This window comes from Mauremys reevesii, linkage group 15 (genome assembly GCF_016161935.1).
Source record: "Mauremys reevesii isolate NIE-2019 linkage group 15, ASM1616193v1, whole genome shotgun sequence".
Classification (NCBI taxonomy): Eukaryota; Metazoa; Chordata; order Testudines; family Geoemydidae; genus Mauremys; species Mauremys reevesii.
This window is the reverse complement of record NC_052637.1, coordinates 34,866,975-34,887,775: the sequence shown is the minus strand read 5'-3', so window position 1 is coordinate 34,887,775 and position 20,801 is coordinate 34,866,975. Positions and strand designations below refer to the sequence as shown.

The 20,801-nt window shown below is 40.6% G+C and overlaps 1 protein-coding gene across 9 annotated transcripts in view; it reads right to left on the bottom strand.

The window, feature by feature from the left end:
• Nucleotides 1-1,752: 1,752 nt before the first annotated feature.
• HLF (HLF transcription factor, PAR bZIP family member) overlaps nt 1,753-20,801 on the bottom strand; it is a 74,765-nt gene continuing 55,716 nt past the window's right edge. For 8 of the 9 annotated variants that reach the window (XM_039500928.1, XM_039500924.1, XM_039500921.1 and 5 more), the window contains 2 exons: nt 9,605-9,825; nt 1,753-4,704 (listed from right to left, as the gene is read on the bottom strand). In XM_039500928.1, the coding sequence (XP_039356862.1) occupies nt 4,486-4,704; nt 9,605-9,825 (440 nt within the window). In that variant the 3' untranslated portion in view covers nt 1,753-4,485. The remainder of the gene's footprint in view (nt 4,705-9,604; nt 9,826-20,801) is intronic. The other variant, XM_039500922.1, reaches the window with a different exon arrangement.

Genomic DNA, 20,801 nt, shown 5'->3' with positions numbered 1-20,801 from the left:
TTTTCTCAGTCTGTCATGGCAAGAGGGACATTTTTTTATTTGTTGATTGTACTACGACTGGGATAGTGGAAACTATAGGGGTTATAAACAGTTTGCAGTCTACCAGGCCTGTTTGTTTTTCCCAGGGGCAGCAGGGAGCGAGTGTTAGGAGCCGTACTGAGGAACACAAAGAACTTAGGATGTGTATCTACTTCATTAGAGCACCCAGGAACTAATGGCTTTATTTAAGTAACTTTCAGTCTCCTGTAAAAATTGGGTCTTTTTGGAAAGTAGCTTCATGAGCAAAGGTAGTCTGGTATTACGTAATTGCAGCGGCAAGTGTTTTATGGACAGGAGTATTTTCATGTGATTTACTTGGGGTATGGACCTGAGACTAACTGAAGAGGGGCCCTCAGAGATGTGCTATATTATGGGTCGTTTCTTCAGGCCTAATGATAACTACTAATAGACCTTCAAGTGTATGGGCTGAGAAAAGACCATCCTACTCTCTGACCCACTAAAGCAAATATACAGCTGAGAGCAGAAAAATTTAAAAGTTTATTAAACATTAAGAAGAACAGACAAAAAGATCTGGGCTGAACAGCATACAGGATGCAATCCAATTCATGACGTACATTTAATTTGATCTTATAAACTTGTATTTAAACAGATGCTGTCTTGTGGTGTTGCCCAAAATACAATGGTTGATCACCTGTAATTTTTAAATATTTTTTCCACGTTTTAAAAAACAAAAATTAAACCACACTTCTCTCTCCAATAAACCACACACAACAATCATTTTTAAAGTGACATTAATGGCTGACAAACCCACAAAGGCAAGATAATTCAATCCTTAATTCATCCCATTTTGCAGAGGCCTCAGTGTCTGTGATGTTATGTAGCATATTGACGCTGCAATGGACAAGCACAGCAGAATGAATTAAGTGTGAAATGTCAGCCCAGAATGTTGTCCTGTAGCTCTGAATTCCTTGCTTTTGTGGATTAAAGTCAGCACTTTCATTCCATGATGCTGGTTATTTAAGTGCCAACAGCATCAAAAGACCCCGATTCCTAAGGCAATAAAACCTAGAATTGAAATTGAAAATGACTTATTTTTTAAACAGTGGTATTATTTTTTAAAGTTGAAATAATTGACTTAAGGGCTACCATAAAGCAAACATTTAGCCAATGCTTATTGTTTACTTATTAGATTTCAGTGGATTATAGTGTAACTACATTGTTAGATCTTTATTAAGGGCCATATAATTTGACAGACCTAAGAACTCTTTGAGAGTCAATAAGGCCCCTCAGAATCTTGAGTATCCCTGATACAGCGTCCTTATAAGTTGAATACAAGGTAAAAGAATGTTTTAAAAATTGTTATTCTTTTGGGAAAGTGTCTTAGGCTGAGAATTTCTATTTCAAGGTTTATCCCAGATGGTTATTTTAAATGAGTTAGGTACCCAAATCCCACTGTAAGTGAGGAGTCCTTGACTCCTTTAGGTGCCTCAGACAATCCTAGCCTAAATGCCCTAGTTATAAACCCCTAAAAATGATGGCGCCAATGGTGGCTTTTATGGAAAAATTGACACAACTCTCGATAGCAGCGCTCCTGGGCGTTACTTTAATATTATTAGCTACTGGACTTCCACAGCCCTTCCTAATTATTCTGAGTCTCTCCAAGTCAAACAACATGGTTTGGTTTTGTTGTGCAGGGTGCATTTGTCAAACCTTCATACCATGACAACAGTATGCATGACCTATAGATATAAGGCACCTGAACAGACTCAGAAGTGTTTGTGATGGTGGATGAGGTAGCTGCTAGAAACCTCTGCTGGAACACGGTGGAAAGCCTACCTTGTTCCTTCTCCCCCACCCCCCCAATAAATAAGTCTGAGATAGCCACCCTACAAAAACAAGTGTGTCTACTCAGCCCTTTACCCCACTAAAAAAAAAATGTCAAAAGTGCTCATTTATAAATTGTTTCAGCTGTCTGTGTACGTTTGGATGAACGATTGTGACAACAATGCAAACTACTAATAATTCCCAGCTGAATTCGCAACCACAGGTTCTGCTATTTCAAACTTCAGCTGCAGGATGTCACAAAAGATGGCATTCCAACACTGTTGCAATTTGCCACTTTGTGTCCACGTTACTGGCATCTTCTAGAACCCTGCCACTAACAAAGAACTTTTTTAAAACATCAGTTTGTTTTCTGGTCAGTGGCTATATTAACATTTATCCAACCAATACATATTTCACATAGCCCATCTGGGTTATACTGGACAATAATTGACTTTCTATGCTCTGACCCTTCGTGAAGCTCATGCACATGCAATCCACAGAATTAATGGTCCACAGGAAACTACTGAGTATTAAGGGACCCTGTGGATTTTGAAGGGGAACAAAATGGAAAAATCCCATTGATGAAAGAATATGCTTAATGTAGAAAAAAATGTTTAGTCCTTTGTAACAACTTCCTTACGCAGTAATATGATTTACTGGAATGAACAACCATTTTTATTTAAAAAAAAAAAAAAAACGGGGCACAAAACCCTAGAAAACTGTGTGAGCCAGACATGTAGCACCGTATTTTCCTCACAGGTAAATAAATGTATGCAGTACATAAAAGTGTATAAATGACCAAGGCTATTTATTAAGATTTCAGATGGAAACAAATTCTAGCAGCAGCAGATCTGAAATGAGTGTGAGATTTTTTTTGTAGTCTACATTATTTTTCTGCCTCTACAAAATATTGCATTGTCCAATATATATTTGCCTAAACTCCATGTTGTGCTTTGTCTGTGTCAAACACATTCTTTATATGTTTCTGATGGAAAATTATAAAGCCTTTTAATATTTTAGTTATATGAACCACCCTGTCAAGCCATACTACCTTCAGAAATTTTTAATTTAAAGCACAACATATGCTGATGTGTCAGTGGTAGGTTTAAAATATTAAAGACCTCAAAAAACCTAAATCACTTCCTCTCTGTACAATATTGGTGAATATATATCTTTGCTATATATTTTAAACATGGAATAGCTTTTTCTTTTTCTTTGCTATATATAATATGTCTTTCAAAATACACTGTCAGTATTTGTATTTGAAAAATACTGTACAAAACACCCCATACTATAATTATTCTGTATAAACTTTATATATTTTATAATATCTGTTCTTTTGGTCTATAGTAAACATATAAATTGATTGGATTAACCACAGCATATGACAACACCATTGCCTTCTGAAATTCACCAGTGTTTCTTCCATTCGTTTTCAGAAGTCCACTTTGTAACAGAACATATGTTCAAAAGCAGGTAGAGAGAAAACAGAATAAAGTTCAGAACAATCAGTTCAAGACATGCTCAAAATAACATCACCAGAAAAAGTGGGGTTTGCAAAACACTGACTCTTCTAACTGAATAAAAATGATTTTAAAACAGCAAGATACAATCCTCAGAAAATATATTACAAAAAGTGGAAAAATGAATAGTTAATTAATCACAAAATGGGACTCCAAGCAATTCAAAATTAAATGAGAACTAAAAGAAAAACTCCTCTAATTTCAACATCAAATTTGATTTGATACTTTTTAATTTTGTTCTTGTATCGACTAATTGTCCTCTCTCTTTCATACACACATTCTGTTCCAGGGATGCTTTCACCATGCTCATATCAATGGGTCTTTTATTTATAAGACATTAAAACTCGTATTAAGTAGGGAAGTCATCCTACGTCCACTAGGAATACCCAGGCAGCATGCGCTAGTGTACAATAGGATTATTGCTTTAGGTACAGACAGTGCAAAATACACACTCTGTATTCTATTAATAGTACTCCTATCTATCTGGTGTTTGTGGAAATAAAAGGAAGCTTAGTAGATATAGATAAGTCATAATGGGATCTATAACGAGCAGAGCTAACTCAGTCTAACAGCACTTTAAATCTGACGACAGCTATCACCAAAACTTAAAATCCAACAAAAGCAATCTATAAATTAATATTTCTGTAGTGTTGTACTGAATTATTGTTTGTGCACTTCATTAGCATGTTAACTTTTCTGATTAGACATAATTAAACAATAGCTTGTTACTCTTGAAATCTGAGATCTACCTTTTTTTAATTGTTATGGTTTATTTTTACTGGGATCTTTGCAAGTAAATGGTGAGGATGAAACTGTTTAGAACAACATAAAAATCCAAATCAGAAGCAGCACTGACAACAACAAAAAATGAAAAGCATACTATGGCAGTTCTTAATAGTCCAGGTAAAAATGTGTCACCCTTTGAAGAAGGTTTCATAAAAACGGGAAGTGCTGAGATGTGCACACACACGCATACACAAATGAAAAATAATAATAGTAAGTCAGTTTTGTTTCTGCTTCTGGTAAAGTGCTGATGACAGACAGGTTGGTTTGGGTGTGGTGCTATCAAACAGGAAACACATTGTCCATCTATTAAAATGCCAACCCACAACAAAAAAGAAGGAATAAAAATCGCCATTTACACGGGCCCGTGACGAGCTTCATACTTCGCCAGCACGTTCTTGCATTTGCCCAGCTCTTTCCGTAAGTCAGCCACCTCCTGGCGGAGGGCTGAGTTCTCTTTCTCCAGGAAAGAGGCGCGGATGGCAATCTGGTTTTCCTTCAGCCTCCGGGCGTCTCTCGATCGCTTGGCAGCCATATTGTTCTTTCTACGTCTTGCCCAGTATTTGTCATCCTGCTCATTAAGTACATAAAGAAAGAGACAAGATATTAGATTTCAGTAAACTAAGAACTCCTTAAGGCACAAGGTTTCACTGTTAACCACGCTGCTGTCTCTCAGCTCCGAAGGGACTTTAACTTTGATATTTCACTGGCCACTGCTGCTTTCATTTGCACATCCCACTGAACAGTGACAACATCCGTAATTCTTGGGGCAACTACTAAATCTATGTGCAATGGCCTCTCAAATGGGCATACATGTAGGCCTGCCTGTTTAGCTAAATGTCTGCACTAAGCTCCCCATCATGATATCTTGGTTCTGAAGATTTCCAAAGAATAATTAATAAGCACCTGCAGCCTCACTGGCAGCAGGCTACCACTCACCCTGATTACCCCCGTGAGGAGCAGAATCAATCTGAAATGGGGACTATGTATGGGAGTCATTGCCAAGTCAAGGGGTTAAGGGCCCCAACCCACTTCCACTGAAGTAACTGGGGATTTCACTGGAGCTAAGGGACAAAACCTGATCCAATGAAAGCAAAGACCAAATCTCCATTGACTTCAATGGAGGAAGATCAGGTCCTAGAGCATATCAATTTGTGAAGCACGTGCCCTGGCCTGGAATGCCCCACCCTGGCTGGGCGTGCTCTCCCCTGTGCTGATTGGCTGTCTGAGCCAGAGTTTCTCCTCCTCAGCCTCACTTCACTTGCTCACCACCCTTCCCTCCACACCCCTATCCAACTTGCCGCTTCTCCCTTCCTTTGCCTTTTGTTTAGCTTACTACCCCCTCCTTAAAAAAAAAAATTAGTAGTCACGGAACCCTGGCACTCACATGTGGTTTGCCATCACATTGTTCGCTCCGCTCGTATGGTGCATCTCCTTCCCCTACCATTTGTCTATCTTGTCTAATCAGATTGTAAACGCTACAGGGCAATGACTCTCTTCTACTCTGTATATACAATGCCTAGCACAATGAAGCCCAGTTATCAGTCACTGGCCTCTAAGGCACTTCCAAAATACAAGTAATAATAACAGGCCCCTGGAATAGATGTCCTTGGAGAGGCCACTGTGCTGGGTTTGAGATGGGGGGAGGGAGTGGGCGGCTAGGGGTGGACTGATTTTGCCTCACAGCGGCACATACGCTTTTAGTCACGTGCCTATGCAGAGTGCCTGCCAGCGTTCGTCCCCAAGTGCCTCAGTAGGTTTCCTAGGTTAACATGTACTAAAAGTATTATTCACAGAACTCGTGTTGCCTTCAGGAGTTCAGCCTTGTTGGGCATCAAAGGAGACAAACGACCAATTAATTGTACTGGATTTTTCCCCTCACTTAGCGTTAAACAGACTTCAATGAAATAAGCATTCGGTAGTTTTGGCGTTACTTTGATCTTCGCAAATTGGAAGCACGCCTCTGGCCACATGCTGACAGGGCCCAAAAAGTGAACTTCATGCATCTGCAGCACAAGGCCTGTACGCTAATTACGCCACACTCAGAATACCGCCTGGCAAGAGCAATGTCGGTCAAAATTCTCCTCTCAGATCCATCTCAGCTCTCATGTTCTGCCTCCCTTCCAAGGGTGGATTCCCCATTGCATACAAATTGGGAGCAGAATAGCATATCAGTCCCGAGCTTTACGCTGAGAGGCGAATTCTGTCCTTAGGCTGCATTGAACTATTCAGGTACCTCTTATGAAATATTTTCTCCCAACTTCCGATGGTTGGAAACAGAAGAGGCAAATATTTGAAACACTGCAGCTGCCCTCTGCCATCAGTCAGCACACTAGGCCTGCTGTACTGCTGTTCTGCACCTTGTAACACAATAGTGCAAAGCAAGAGGAAAACACTTCCCATTTTGTTTGGTTACATTTTATACTCCCATTACATTCACTTTGCACTGGTGTAAGTGACTATACCAAGTGCAGGGCAAGGGTGACTTGGGCCTGGTGTATCAAAATCTCCATTCACCTGTTCTTAGATGGGACCCCCAAAAAGCCCCTTTAAAAAAGCAAAAAGCCACGACCCTAAATCTTGGTTTACAATTTCCCATCTCATTCCTCTGCACAAAAACCAGCTTTAACCAATTTATTATTGTGCCATCTAGACCTCACGCATCTTTATTTTAACAAACTGCAATGGCAAATCCCTTAATCCAGCCTGAGAGAGGCCAGGCTGGCGTTTCAGAAACACGTGCAGTCCAGAGACAATTGACTGGCCTAATCCGTTTACCCTTCCCTTCCCAACAGCCAATCCTCCCGCCAGGACAGAAACAGAACTTGGGTCAAGCACTCAGTTAACAGCCAAGGGCGACCAAATGTGATTATCTTAGATGGGAACCAGGACCCTGAGTCCCCATTCAATCACACACTGAAAACACAAAGCCTCCATGCATAGAGGATACTACGTTTTCAGTTGATATGAAATACTCCAAGAGCACCTCCGCTGATAATTTTCTTTTCTTCCTCCATATGCTATAAATATAACCTGGCACATAACGATTCTTTGGAGATAACACAAACCTGGGTCAAATTCCCACTTTCCTTACATCTGGTAACCCTTTTGATTTTGAGCCCCTTTTACATAGATAGGCCCCCTCAGCCCAAACATGAGTGATCTCAGTGGACTTTTAAGGGTGTCCCCACAAGCAGAATTTGGCGTAGTAATCACATGTTATCAGGAAATATGTATAAAGGAAGGCCGGGGATACTATGGAGAAAGACAGTAACAAATCATTTGGTTACCACTTGACATGTGACTTATTTTTTTTTTTACACTTTAACTATGACGACACCTGCTCCTGACAACACTTTTCTGAGAGATAAAAATAGCAAATGATGACAGACTTGTCCTCTACTGCCTACTGTAAACACATACCAGTTCTCTGTCTACATGGGGCCTTATCCAAAGCCCACTGCAGTTGTTGGAAAGATTCCCATTAACGTCAATTGGCTAAGGATCTGTCTCAGGGGAAAGAGCAGCAGCTCAATGCCATGCAATGCTGCACGGCGCTATGTCCTCACGGAAGCTGCATTGTACAAATAGCATTTTCCATGTAAAAGACAACTTGCTCAGGTCTTCAGGTCCTCATGTCCCCTGTTCATGCCACTGGGGTCCCTTCTTTCTAGTATTGTATTTGTGGCTCAGAGATGGGAGGCAGGTGGTGGGTTTTATTTTATTTTTTTTCCAATGTTACCTTTCCCTACATAGAACTACATTTAAAATTCACACTTTTGAAACCCTGACAATAGGGTTCATTAATGGGATTATTCTCACCACAGATACTCAATCAGATTGCATTGGACCATTCCAAATCACACACACAAGACCGTTTTCTGTTTTTAACAGGGCTACAGTCAAGTCCTTTTTAAGGTTAGTTTTTAATTTGCTCTGTGATAGTCTTAAACGCTTGAAAACGCTTCTTTCCCTGCTGATTTCAGCCTGTGACTTTTGGCAACCTTCACAAAAAAGAGATGAAATTATCATGCCTTGTCTGTGTGCTAGCATCATCATCACTGATGTGAGGATGTTCTGAGAACAGGATTCTTAAATACTGCTGCGGTCAGCACAGTAAGTGCACCAATACTGTGATAGCGTAGGTCCTACCTGAATAACCAATTCTAAAAAAAAAGCCTCAAGCCTCTGAAGAGTATTATATATTTGAAACTATACATTTAAATGTGTGTGTGTGTGTGTGTGTGTGTGTGTGTGTGTGTGTATATATATATATATATATATATAAATCTATATAGCAGCAACAGTGTTCTTAGGCACATTACAGACAACTTCAAGGAGGTCAAATTATGGGCCTGAACTATTTGTTTTAGAAACACTGTACTACATTTTTACTAGACTTAGTTTAGCCCCTTCCACCAACACTTAGCCCTGGTCTACACGGAGGGGTTGGAGTGGGGTGCGGTGCGGAGATTGATCTAAATTAGTCAACTTCAGCTACGTGAATAACGTAGCTGAAGTTGATGTACTTAGATCGACTTACCGTGGTGTCTTCACCGCGGTGAGTCGAATGCAGCCACTCCCCCCGTCTACTCTGCCTGCACCTCTCGCAGCACTGGAGTACTGGAGTCGATGGGAGAGCGCTCGAGGGTCAATTTACCGCGTCTCGACTAGACGCGATAAATCAATCCCCGCTGGATCCATCGCTGCCCACCGATCCAGCGGGTAGTGTAGACATACCCTTAGGGAAAGTGACGTTTCAGCACTTCGTTTGTCCTTTGACTGTCAGACAGAATTAAAGTAGTCTTAAGACTGGTGCACCGCAGAGAGAGCTTCACTCGTCATCTATCAGATAACTGCTCAGTATTCATTCATTCTGGGTGAATTTCATCCAGGCGCAGGTAGCTTTATGCCACACTTACTTAAGGGATTAGTGGGGAATATGTAGTGCCTCGTGCCTCTGTCATGGGATCAATTCCCCCTTATAGGAATAAAGACTAATGGAGATCCCAACTGAGAACAGGGACCTCACCGGATTAGACGTTGTACAGACTTACAGTAAGAGATGGTTTGTGCCTCAAAGCGATTACAATTTAAGTAGACAAGATAGACAGACAGGGAGGAAAGGAGAAAGGAAATATCATTAGCTCATTTTATACAGGGAAAATGAGGATCAGAGAGTGAAAGAGACTTGTTCAAGGTCACACAGGAAGTTTCTGGCAGATCTGGGGAATGGTATCCTGATCTCCTAAATTTCAGCCTGGTGCCTTAACCATAAAGACTTCCTTCCCCTCAGACCTGATCAGATCCCAATCTCACACCAATTTTTTCATTTGCCTATTTCCACTGGCGTCAAAGGAGTCACTCCTGATTTAAGTCAGTGTATGAGAATAGATTCAGTCTCCAAATCTTCATTTGAGAAAAGAGCTTCCGCATTTTGTTCCCTAACCGCCTGGTCACCAGTTCCAATTTACCTTCAGATCTTCCGGAATGAAGACTTTACGGGCTTTTTTAATCATCGGCTGTGGTTTGAGCTCTTCCTCTGAGAACTTGCGTTTACGAGGGTCAAACATCTCCTGGCCAGGAATGCTGGAGAGAGCAAGATCTGCAGGGTCAGGTTCATAACCCACGGGAACTTGGATTGTCTCAGGGTCGATGGGACTTGGCGTGTTACGATTTGTTGGCAAGATCTGACCTATAGCAATAGAAGATGGGTTCAAGATAGGTTATAAAATAAAAAGCAAACGGGCTCTTTGCATTTGGATTTTAGAGGGTCTCAAAATACATTACAAGCAATAATTCATTAAAGCATCCAAACACACCTGAGAGGAACTCTGTTTATTAAGCATAAGATTATCCATTTTAAAGAGGGTTATATAGCCCTAGAGAGACAGCTCAAGTTGAGGACATAAAATTTAAGGTTCCTAAAATGTATGGACATTGAACACGTTGGCCTATGTTACTTACCCAAGGTCACAGAATTAGGAATAGAACCATAGACTCTGACTACCAGTCCCCTGCTCTATGCACTTGACTAAACAGTCTTCCTCACTCTTCTTGTAAACACATTTGTTTACGTGCTGCTTTTAAGTAAATGGTAAATTTGATTTGGAATCAAACAATATATCATATTTCCAGCAGCACATACGACTGGTGTAAAAGCTACTGAGCTTTGTTAAAATACCTCATCCATGAGCGCAAAATACGACTGTGCAAATTCTACTTCCATCATGAAATTCTATTAGTGATATTCTGAAAGACACTGCAAGTAACTAGAAATATTAAGAACTATGGCGACTGCTTAAAAATAACCTGCAAAGGGGAAAGAACATGGGTTTATGCCCTTTTTACGGTTTTATAATGTATGAAAAGGGCCTGTACCCAACAGAGGTTTTAACTTCTTGTTTTTATCTTAGTAAATAGTGATTCTCATCTTCCCTGTTTTTGATGGCTTCTCTGAGAACCAGATAACTGCTTCTTTGCAGAGGTGTAGGGGAATGCCTGAATCTTTAACAGAAAGAGGTTTTTCCTCCCAAGTGTTTTTATGGCGTTTAATAGGTATAAAAAACAGAGTTTTAAACAATCTGACTGAAAAAATCTTTTCCCATTTCCACTGCTCGGGTTTCATTCTCTTCAGTTCTATTTAGATTAGGGAAATTTGTACCAGTGTAGCCACACCAATGGAACTATACAGGTGTAAACTGCATTTTTATAGAATCATAGGACTGGAAGGGACTTAGAGAGGTCTCTATCCAGTCCTCTGCACTTGTGGCAGGACTACGTATTATCTAGACCATCCTGAGAGGTGTTTGTCTAACCTGCTCTTAAAAATCTCCAATGATGGAGATTCCACAACCTCCCTAGGCAATTTATTCCAGCACTTAACTACCCTGACAATTAGGAATTTTTTCCAAATGTCCAACCTAAACCGTCCCTGCTGCAATTTAAGCCCATTGCTTCTTGACCTATCCTCAGAGGTAAACGAGAACAATTTTTCTCCCTCCTCCTTGTAACAACCTTTTATGTACTTGAAAGCTGTTATGTCCCTTCTCAGTCTTCTCTTCTCCAGACTAAACAACCCCAGTTTTTTCAATCTTCCCTCACAGGTCATGTTTCCTAGACCTTTAATAATTTTTGTTGCTCTTTTCTGGACTTTCTCCAATTTGTCCACATCTTTTACTAATACGAAAACTATTACACATGCAAAAAGAAATGTTATGGACTTCCGTTCATCCTGGGCCAATCTTGCAGTCACCATCTGGGCAGTATTCCTATTGAAATCTATTTTAATAACACAGGCCAATGTTTCAAAAAATGTTTAGGTGCTATGGGTAAGATTTTTCACACGCACCTCAGTGATTTAGGAATGCAAGTCTTATTGATTTCAGACTTAGCCTAATTTAAAGGACTTCTATTTTAGAAAATGTTGGCCATCATTATTACACTTACTATGGCAGTAAGTTCATTATCACTTTAGAGATACGATGGCTTTCATAATAACTTTACTAACATACTGTTACTTTTCATAACATCTTCATATTTCTATACACAACTGTAATGTTTACTGTGCAAATTAATACCTAAAATCATCACTATTTTAAAGGTTGTTTCTAACTGCAACTCAAGGGATTTATCTGCAGCATCGTTTGTTATTATTCTAGATAAACAACATTGTGGGGAAATTGCATAAGACAAGGTTTTGGTCTCAGAAATCATGGCTTCAGTAACACCCATTTTAAAATAGCACCAATAACATCAGATTCTAGGAAAAGGCTGGGACGGATGCAGGAGAAGAAAAAGGTGGATCAAAGTAATGTTTTTCCCCAAAAAAAGAAAAAGAAATCTGAGACAATTCAGTTACTAGTGTTGTACCAACAGTGGAGTGTTTCCTTTTTCCCTCAGGATGTGGCACGCTGCTGCCAAGATCCCATTGTTAAAAACGGGACATTTCCTGTTGTGGTTCATTAACAAAACCAGAAAAAAGAATGTATCCCAGCACATAACCACATGGGTGACAGTAACCTAGCAGACATATCTACCAGTAATAACTGCAGTTACAGTGTGAAAATCCTGAGGGGGCGCACGCAGCATGCATGCTGCTATGGAGAAGTTACCTATTCCGTTTCAGAACGCCATTGGTAGTTGACTTTTCACTGTGATGCATGGTTAGTAGATCTCTTTATACTTTACATAGCAATGAAAACGCAAGTCAGATGTATTTTAGCAAGTGAAGCAAAATGAAGTTGAAAGCTTAATGGAAGAAACAAGGCACACTAGTTTTTTTGTCTGCTTGAAAGAATTGCATGAAAAAAGGATGTTCTGTTCCCCTGGACACACCGGATGTAGTTTGAAACAGCTTTGATGAAATCATTTTTGCCTAACACATTTTATATCTTTTTTAAGGTGGGGGAAAAAAGCCAGCTTATTAACTCAGTAAACCAAAGGCAATTGTTTGTAGTTTTATTGTAAATGGATGGCTAATCTCATTTCAGCTATATGAGGTGGGGGCAGAAACAGGCCTATTTAAATGATTAAATGGAGGCACCTTCCTTTGATGTTAGTACATTTGTATCTGTCAGAACAGAGCTGCCAGATATTTTCTAACACACACTAATAGATCTTGTAAATTTTATATTAAGGGTACAAATGAACCAAAACCATAGCTGTGAATATTCTTACATATTTATTTTTTGTGGGGAAGAGGGGTGTTCAAAGAACAAAGCGGATTTTGAAAATGGTCCCTCGCTTTCTAATGGATCTGAACCAAAAACCTGGTTCTCAATAATTCTGAACTCTGAAATGTTCAATATCTGGATTAAAGATTGATATCTATCTATGGTACTTGTATGGACTCCATTACCATAGCATCTAAGCGTCTCCTAGTCTTAAACTCACAGCACTCCAGTGCTATTTGCCCCCATTTTACAGATGGGGAACTGAGGCACAGAGATTAAATTACTTGACCAAGGTCACATAGGAATCTGTGGCAGAGCAGGGAACTGAAGCTGAATATCCAGTGTCCCAGGTTGGCATCTGAATCACTGGACCTTCCTTAACAAATCTCTCATATAAAAAATGTATTTCTCTATGTTTATAATGCATATATTTTAAAATAACCCCACATAATTCTAGCAGAGATTTGGAAACATTGTGTGAATAAAAAAAATAAAATTCCTTATGTGTTGTTGTGACACACAAGTAAATATTTTTCCCATCAAAATTGTTTTTCAGCAGAAAAAAAATGAGGTTTTGACAAAATGAATTATTTTGCAAGAACTGTCTGGGTTTCACAGAAAATTTAGCTTTTTCATCAAAATATTGTGGCCAAAAAGTTTGGCTTTCATTCAACATTTTGAGGTGAAAACTTCATGGGACAAAAAAACCTTTTAGACCAGCTTGAGTTAAGCTACTTCCTCTCTGCTTATACACACACACACACAAATTGATCCAGAGGATCCAAACACCAAGGCCCTGATCCTTCAACTTCACACAGGTGGACGCATGTGTCAATGCACAGCTCATTCATAAAGCTGTCCAGATGCCCTTTGATGTCCATAAATCATCTAGGAGCCCACAGGCCACTTGCTTTTGAAATGTTTACCACTACATAGGACCCTGTTCTGCACTCCCTTACATTTGGTGTAAATTAGTAACACCACTGAAGTCAATGGAATTAACAGGAATGTGCAAGAGAGAAGAAAATCTATTCTTCTTTGTCCAATATTAGGCAACTCTTGGCACTCTGCATCTTTGCATTTATTCTATCTGCTGTTGCCAATAACATTAGCCAGCAACCTGTCTTTGTTAGTTGACTGGCTAATGGCCATTGCAGCTACGCAGTGCTGGAACTTGTTGTAACCTAACACGATCGCGTGGGCAGCTTTGGATCCAGTGCAGATATTACTGTAAGTGGGCTCATATTACCTTGTCATACAACCTTCTTGTCTCTGTTTGTTCGGCACTTGAGACTTAGCTCCTTCTGCAGAGTTTGTGCAGGGTGCTATTTTTATGCACTAAATTCCTCCCAATCAGGGACAGGTCAATAGAGAACAGCGATCGAAAGGTCACGTGCCTAGTGGCCAGCTAATCTCCGCCTCAGCGAGCTCTGCAGCTGTCACAACATCCAGCGAGAGCGTCGGTCAACAGACCAGAGAGGCCGTGGTGCACGAAGAAAGCCAATGGTACCTGTTGCAAAGGCCGGGCAACCATAAGGCATCTCGCTGCTGGACATGAGGAGCCAGAGCCTTTTTTTAAGCACTCAGCACTGGCAACTGGGGCCAAATTTCAAAAAAGAACATCAGCTTCCATTTGGGCACATCAGTGAAGTGGCCGGGTTCTCACACACGCCCAGCTTTTGTTGTCAGTAGGAGCCGATGAGGGGGTCCGGAGTGTTTTGGAAAATCAAGCAGCTTCATAAATGGGAGCTGAGGAGCACTGATGGCTCAGAAATCCAGCCCTATGACGGACGCAAGCTGGGGACAGCGGTTAAAGGAAGCTGCGGAAGTTTCCCTGTATGCAGCCCAAGCGACGTGCCTCAACCCTGACCTAAAAGGAAAAGAACTGGGTCAGTCTTCCCACTCGTACAGAGCCCCACTCAACGTGCTAGTGTAAACAGGGCTCCGGGTGGCTCCTGGCCTTTTAACCATGGCATCTTGCTCCCAGCAGGTCCACACATGACGCACACCTATAGTGGCCCTCGTCTTCATTAATGCTTCTGATGTTGCCACACCAGGTGTTGGCAATGGTAGGCGGGTGGTAGGCTTGGGAGCAGGTGAACAGATCAGCAGTCATGAGCTGTTTGGCCCTCAGCCTCTCTGCTACGGTTGCCAGTAGGAAAGCAAAGGTGGTGGCAACGCGGATACTTGTACACTGAGAACTGGACCGAGGCCAGCAACTTATGTCACCTACGTCACCAAACAGGTGTTCAAAAGCAACAACTTTCGTCACTGCCAACATTAATGAAGCTTCACAAACCCGTCAGACAGGAGAGTATTTTTATACCCCCATTTTAGAGAGTGGGAAACTGAGGCCAAAAATGATAATGTGCAACGCTCATGGTCACAATGTGACTCAGTAACAAGTGTCCTGAGTCACAGGCCCCTTGTCTAACCACTAAAAAACATTTACTACCAGCATTATACACAAGAACCTTTTCAGAGGTGTCTCTTGGTGATGGAGTCGAGCCCCTAGGTCCCAAGCAGGACCAGGATGCTGAATTACGTTGGTACAGCTGGTCAGAAAATTTTATATAATTCAAATTTGCAATCAATCAAAAATAAATTCACTTTGTTTCCTGGAAATTCTCTCTTCCCATCCCCATTTTTCACCTCGGTCTAAAATTGATTGAAAAATGGATACAAAAATGTCAGGGAGGGGAAGGGAGAACATTGTCTTGAATTTTTTTTTCTGTTGATCTAGTAGTTTTTGTACATTTGTACATGGGGTTCGATGCAATTGTTAGGAGCCCAGCAGAAACAGATTATGTACTGTCAGTTAACGAACTTTCTTATGCAAACTAAAATGTACTTCAGGTTTGTCAATTCTAATACAGTCTGTCAGTTAAACTGACATACAATCTTCTCCCAGAGTTGCCCTAGAAAACAACACTGCAGTGTCAATATGCTTTCCAAGTCTTTCCCTTTGGCAGCTGTTTAGCCATTGGGGGTAGTTCTCTGACCCAAAATCACAGACAGTCCCTGCCTAATCTGTGATCTACTTTTACATTAACTCTTTCATCCAGATAAGCACATCTGTGCACAGATCACCAGCGCAGCAATCAGGACAAAGCTGTAGACTTGTAGACTGGCAGAATGTAGAGGGGAAGTAAAAGGAGCTCGTAAGAGCTTGGTAATTATTTTAGGGCAATCTCCCACTAACTAATGCAACTGCTAGCTAGAAATGTGATTATGTTAACAGAAACTAAACTTTATCTTCACATTTACATTATTAGCACTAATAGTGCTTTACTGAAATGGAGACAATTATATGGAGACTAAGAACATAACCTATGCTTACACTAAAACAGAATAAAAACACACAGTATATGAGATATCAACCTTTATACTTCAGGACAATACCAACCACTAGCTGCTGGGGTTAGGAAGAAACTTCACCCTTGGGTGTGTTATTGCAAATAATTATGATCGGGATTTTATAATTTCCTCTGGAACATCTGATGCTGGCAATTGTCAGTGACAGGAGACCAGTGTATCTGGACCATTAGTCTGATCCAGTGTGGCCGTTTTTATGTCCCAGTCCTATACAAACTGGATTCTATAATACGCATTTGTGGGCTGAGCAGTAAAATTTTCTGAAGGAAGAATATCTTTGAATGACCAATGCAATCGCTCTGGTAAATTAATGGCTCCTAAAGCATTATGATAAAAGACTGGTGAGTTAAAAAAAACCAAACCAAAAAAGCCTTTTAAGACAAAAGTGTTGTTTATAAATTGCATTTGAGTTCTAAAAGAATCACCAGACAGTATGTTTCATCTCCAGACATTGTGGGCATTCCTGCTTGGGACCTGTATGAAAATATTGTACAATAATGCATAGCACAAGGCGGGGTGGGTGGGGGACTGAATCAAACTTTGATTTTTGTGTTCCCAATTAATAGTTCAAGTATAAGGAACAGCCATAAACTGAACTCTTTAAGGGTTGAGCCTTCAGAGCACTTACAGATCATGTAATTGCCTGGAGGACTGGGAATGACATGCATGATAGATTTAAAGACTATTCAAAATAAAACATAAAATAAAATATTAGTTAAAACAAACCGGCATTATGCCACACACTGCATCTATACTCACACTCCAAGATGAAATGGTGCATTCAGGGGTGATTAGCCCCTGGATGAGAAGAATGGGTGTATAACCCTTTCTCTAATGGTACCTTGATGGTGAATGACACGCTAATCTAAAATTGGCATACTACCCTTTTTATAATCACTTATAATAATACCCCTTATTTACTTAAATTTACCTTTTACCATATCTGTATTTCTACTACCAGATTTAATCCCAAAACCCAAATATCATTTATTGGCTATTAATGTCAAACATCATTCCAATTATCATTTGCGTCAATGCAAAGTCTGTGATTACCAATATTCCAAAACATCCAGAAGTTCCCCTACAATACCTGCTAACAGCAGTGAAAACACAAACATATTTAATACATGACCCAAGATTGTGCTTTGCTTCATTCCTATTAATACCTCATTCACTCATGCTAACAAACGTAGCTTTAGCTAATGCAAAGCTTAAACTGTAGGCCTAAAGGCCTACTCCCTACTTGCAGTTCAGCACATTTTCAATTAACATAAGCAAACATTACTCTATAGGCTCCAACAGGCAACTTCACTTTTGAGTGCTTGACTTTGTAAGCTTAATAGTGTTCTTTTAACAGTGTGTGTGTAGTATATATACACTATGCCTATACTATATGACATTGCCTTGCAAAAGAACATCCCAGGCACATGCACAAGGCATTTCACATAGACTGTAAGCTTTTAGGGACCGCGACTAGATAAAATTCTCGAAAATGCCCAGGTGACTTATCAGCCTAAGCCCCACTGGCTTTCACTTAGACTTGGACTCCTAAATTACTTTTGAAAAAGGGGATTAGGCATGTCTGAAAATCTTACCCACTGTCTTTTTATTATGTGCATATACAGTACTTGGCTGAATGGGGCCCTGTTCACTGATTGAGGCCTCAAAGTCTATGTTTACACTGGAAAGAAAAACCTGCAGTGGGGAGTCCGAGCTGCAAGCAGACACCCGTGGCTGGCCAGTGCCAGTTGATTCGAGCTCTCAGGGCTGTTTAATTGGGGTGTAGATGTTCCGTCTGCGGCCGCAGCCCCAGCTCTGGGACCCTCCCACCTCGCAGGGTCCTACAGCCTGGTCTCCAGCCCAAGCCTGAACGTCTACATGGTAATTAAGCAGCCCCACAGCCCAAGCCCCGAGAGCTCGAATCAACTGGCACGGGCCAGCCGCGGGTGTCTAATTGCAGTGACTGGCTAATGAACATCCAGGACAGGTGTCTCGCACGTTGCAACACATCTCATGCAAAGACAGCATATGCTGCCCCTGCCTCATGTATCGATTCCCGAATTACGGTACCCAAGCCCATCTTGTCATCTCACTAGCTGTGTGTGCTCGACAGTCTGCAGCGTGAGATGCCCAGCGACATGGAAAAACCCCACACGGTCACTATGGCAAAGCCAACAAAATGAGCGCATTTTCCATCCCCTTCTTAAAATCACTGACAGTTGCTAAGAGATGCTGTACCGGAGAGTCCTTTAAGCAAGGGGGAACCACTGTAGAGAATGACAGATCCCTGCAGACCTTTCCTTTCCTTTTTTTGATCTGCACATCTAACTATTAGCAACCGCTCTGGCTTTAGTTTAAGGATTGTTATTCATTAAAACATAGTGTGTTTGTTACAAATAATCGTGTGTAAAGTATCTATTTGTTTATGGCAATGTAAGAAATGGTTATCAAATTACAAAAGGAGTAAATAGTGGTGATCACATATCTTCCAAATAATGAATAATCTGTGGCTCAGTAAATTTCATTTCCTCCCATTTAAATTAAGGGCTGCTGATGCGTAGAAAAATATATATATTTGTAAAGGGCCAAATTCTGCCACCAATTACATCCCACAGGATAGCTGGAGAAGCAGAATTTGTCTGTATATTCTTATTTTGCACTTTGTAAGCAAAGCATGAGAGAGGGTATATATCTAGTATCTCTCTGTCTTTGCCCACAATTTACACAAGTGTGTTAATAGCACAGTAGGCTGAGAGGGGCTTGGGATTAGATAATGATGTTTAGGCCAAATTCCAAAAGAACAGACTGTTCCAGAAAGAAATTATTCCGCACATGGCTGCTTAATGTGGACCTTGATGGTACATCAAATGCAGAAGAAAATGGGCAGCCATACACAGGAAGTCTAAGAAAAAGGAACTACTATGTTACTGAATATTGGGGGAGACATTCCCTCTTTCTCCTACTGGAAGAGCCATCTAGCATCAAAAGTGTGAAGAAATACCATGTTTTGGATTAAAGGCTTTTAAGAAACAGTAACAAGGGCCAGTGGTTTCTGCTGCACTTAAAAATCATGTTTAGCAGAGCAACAAAAATTCCAATTAAAATGAATAATGCAAATAAAGGCACTTGTGTTGAAATTTTGTGTTCTTCTCAGTTTTAAAAAGGTATAAAAATCGAAAAATCCACATGCCTGTGGAATTATTTCTTGAGCAAATCCCACTATTCATGTTCATTCTCAACCTTTTCTACATTGCAACCTCATAATATACCAGAAGAAAGTTGTGGGGCCCTCTTCAAGTCTAACTGAAGAAAATGAAGATACACCTCTACCCCGATACAAAGTTGTCGGGAGCCAAAAAAATCTTACCGCGTTATATCGAACTTGCTTTGATCCTCCTGAGTGCACAGCCCCTCCCCCCGGAGCACTGCTTTACCACGTTATATCCGAATTCGTGTTATAGCAGGTCGCATTATATCGGGGCAGAGGTGTAGTTCCAATCCTCTGAAACCTGTTCACGACCCCATGTTGAGAACCCATGTGTTAGTACATACATGGCATATAACATACACACCGCTTATTGAATGTTGAGATTAAAGAGTCTACTCAGTGTGTAATTCCCCTTCTGTCTATTAGTAAAAGTTCATTTATCATGATGCCCTCAGGAAGTGTCGCAGCGGATGGGAATTGCTTATGATTACCATTAAAGCTTGCTTTCTTTAAAAAGTTTTTTTTTAAATGTACAAGTAGGTGAGTAGAAGCTACACACTCAAATCTTGCCACCCTCCCCTACACAGCTGCCAAAGAGAGATTAGCAAACTGAACACAATAGAACCTCAGAGTTACAAACACCTCTGAAATGTTTATCACGCTGAACGTAACGTTATGGTGGTTCTTTCAAAAGTTTACAACTGAGCATTGACTTAATATAGCTTTGAAACTTTACTGTGCACAAGAAAAATGCTGCTTTCCCATTATTTGTTTAGTAGTTTATGTTTAACACAATACTGTACTGTATTTGCTTTTGGGGGGGTGTTGAGGGGGAGGGGGGTCTCTGCTGCTGCCTGATTGCATACTTCTGGTTCCAAATGAGGTGTGTGGTTGACTGCTTAGTTCGTAACTCTGGTATTCGTAACCCTGAGGTTCTACTATACCATAATTGATGATTATCAAGCCAGCTGTAATTAGCAAAGGTCGTTATCCATTCATTGAGCTTAGGCGCTTTTAAACACAAATGCCTGCATCGTATAGACATACACAGGCACGTATGACTTTGTTCACTGAGAAATAAAGAAAATGTCGGTCACCAGCTGGAGGTGTACTTTAATGTCACTTTTCTCCAACCAATCAGAGCTGGGGATCTCAAAATAAATCACCCAGACAGATGTCTGAAAGGATTTTCAAATAATGCCTTGCTCCTGAAACACTGCTAACAGATACCCACACTGAATATATACCATGCAGTACCTTTCAGAACACACACACACACACAAAAACAAGGAGTCCTTGTGGCTCCCGTAGAGACTAACAAATCTGATGAAGTGGGTTCTAGCTCACGAAAGCTTATGCCCAAATAAATGTGTTAGTCTCTAAGGGCTAGTCTACACTTACCAGCCGGGTCGA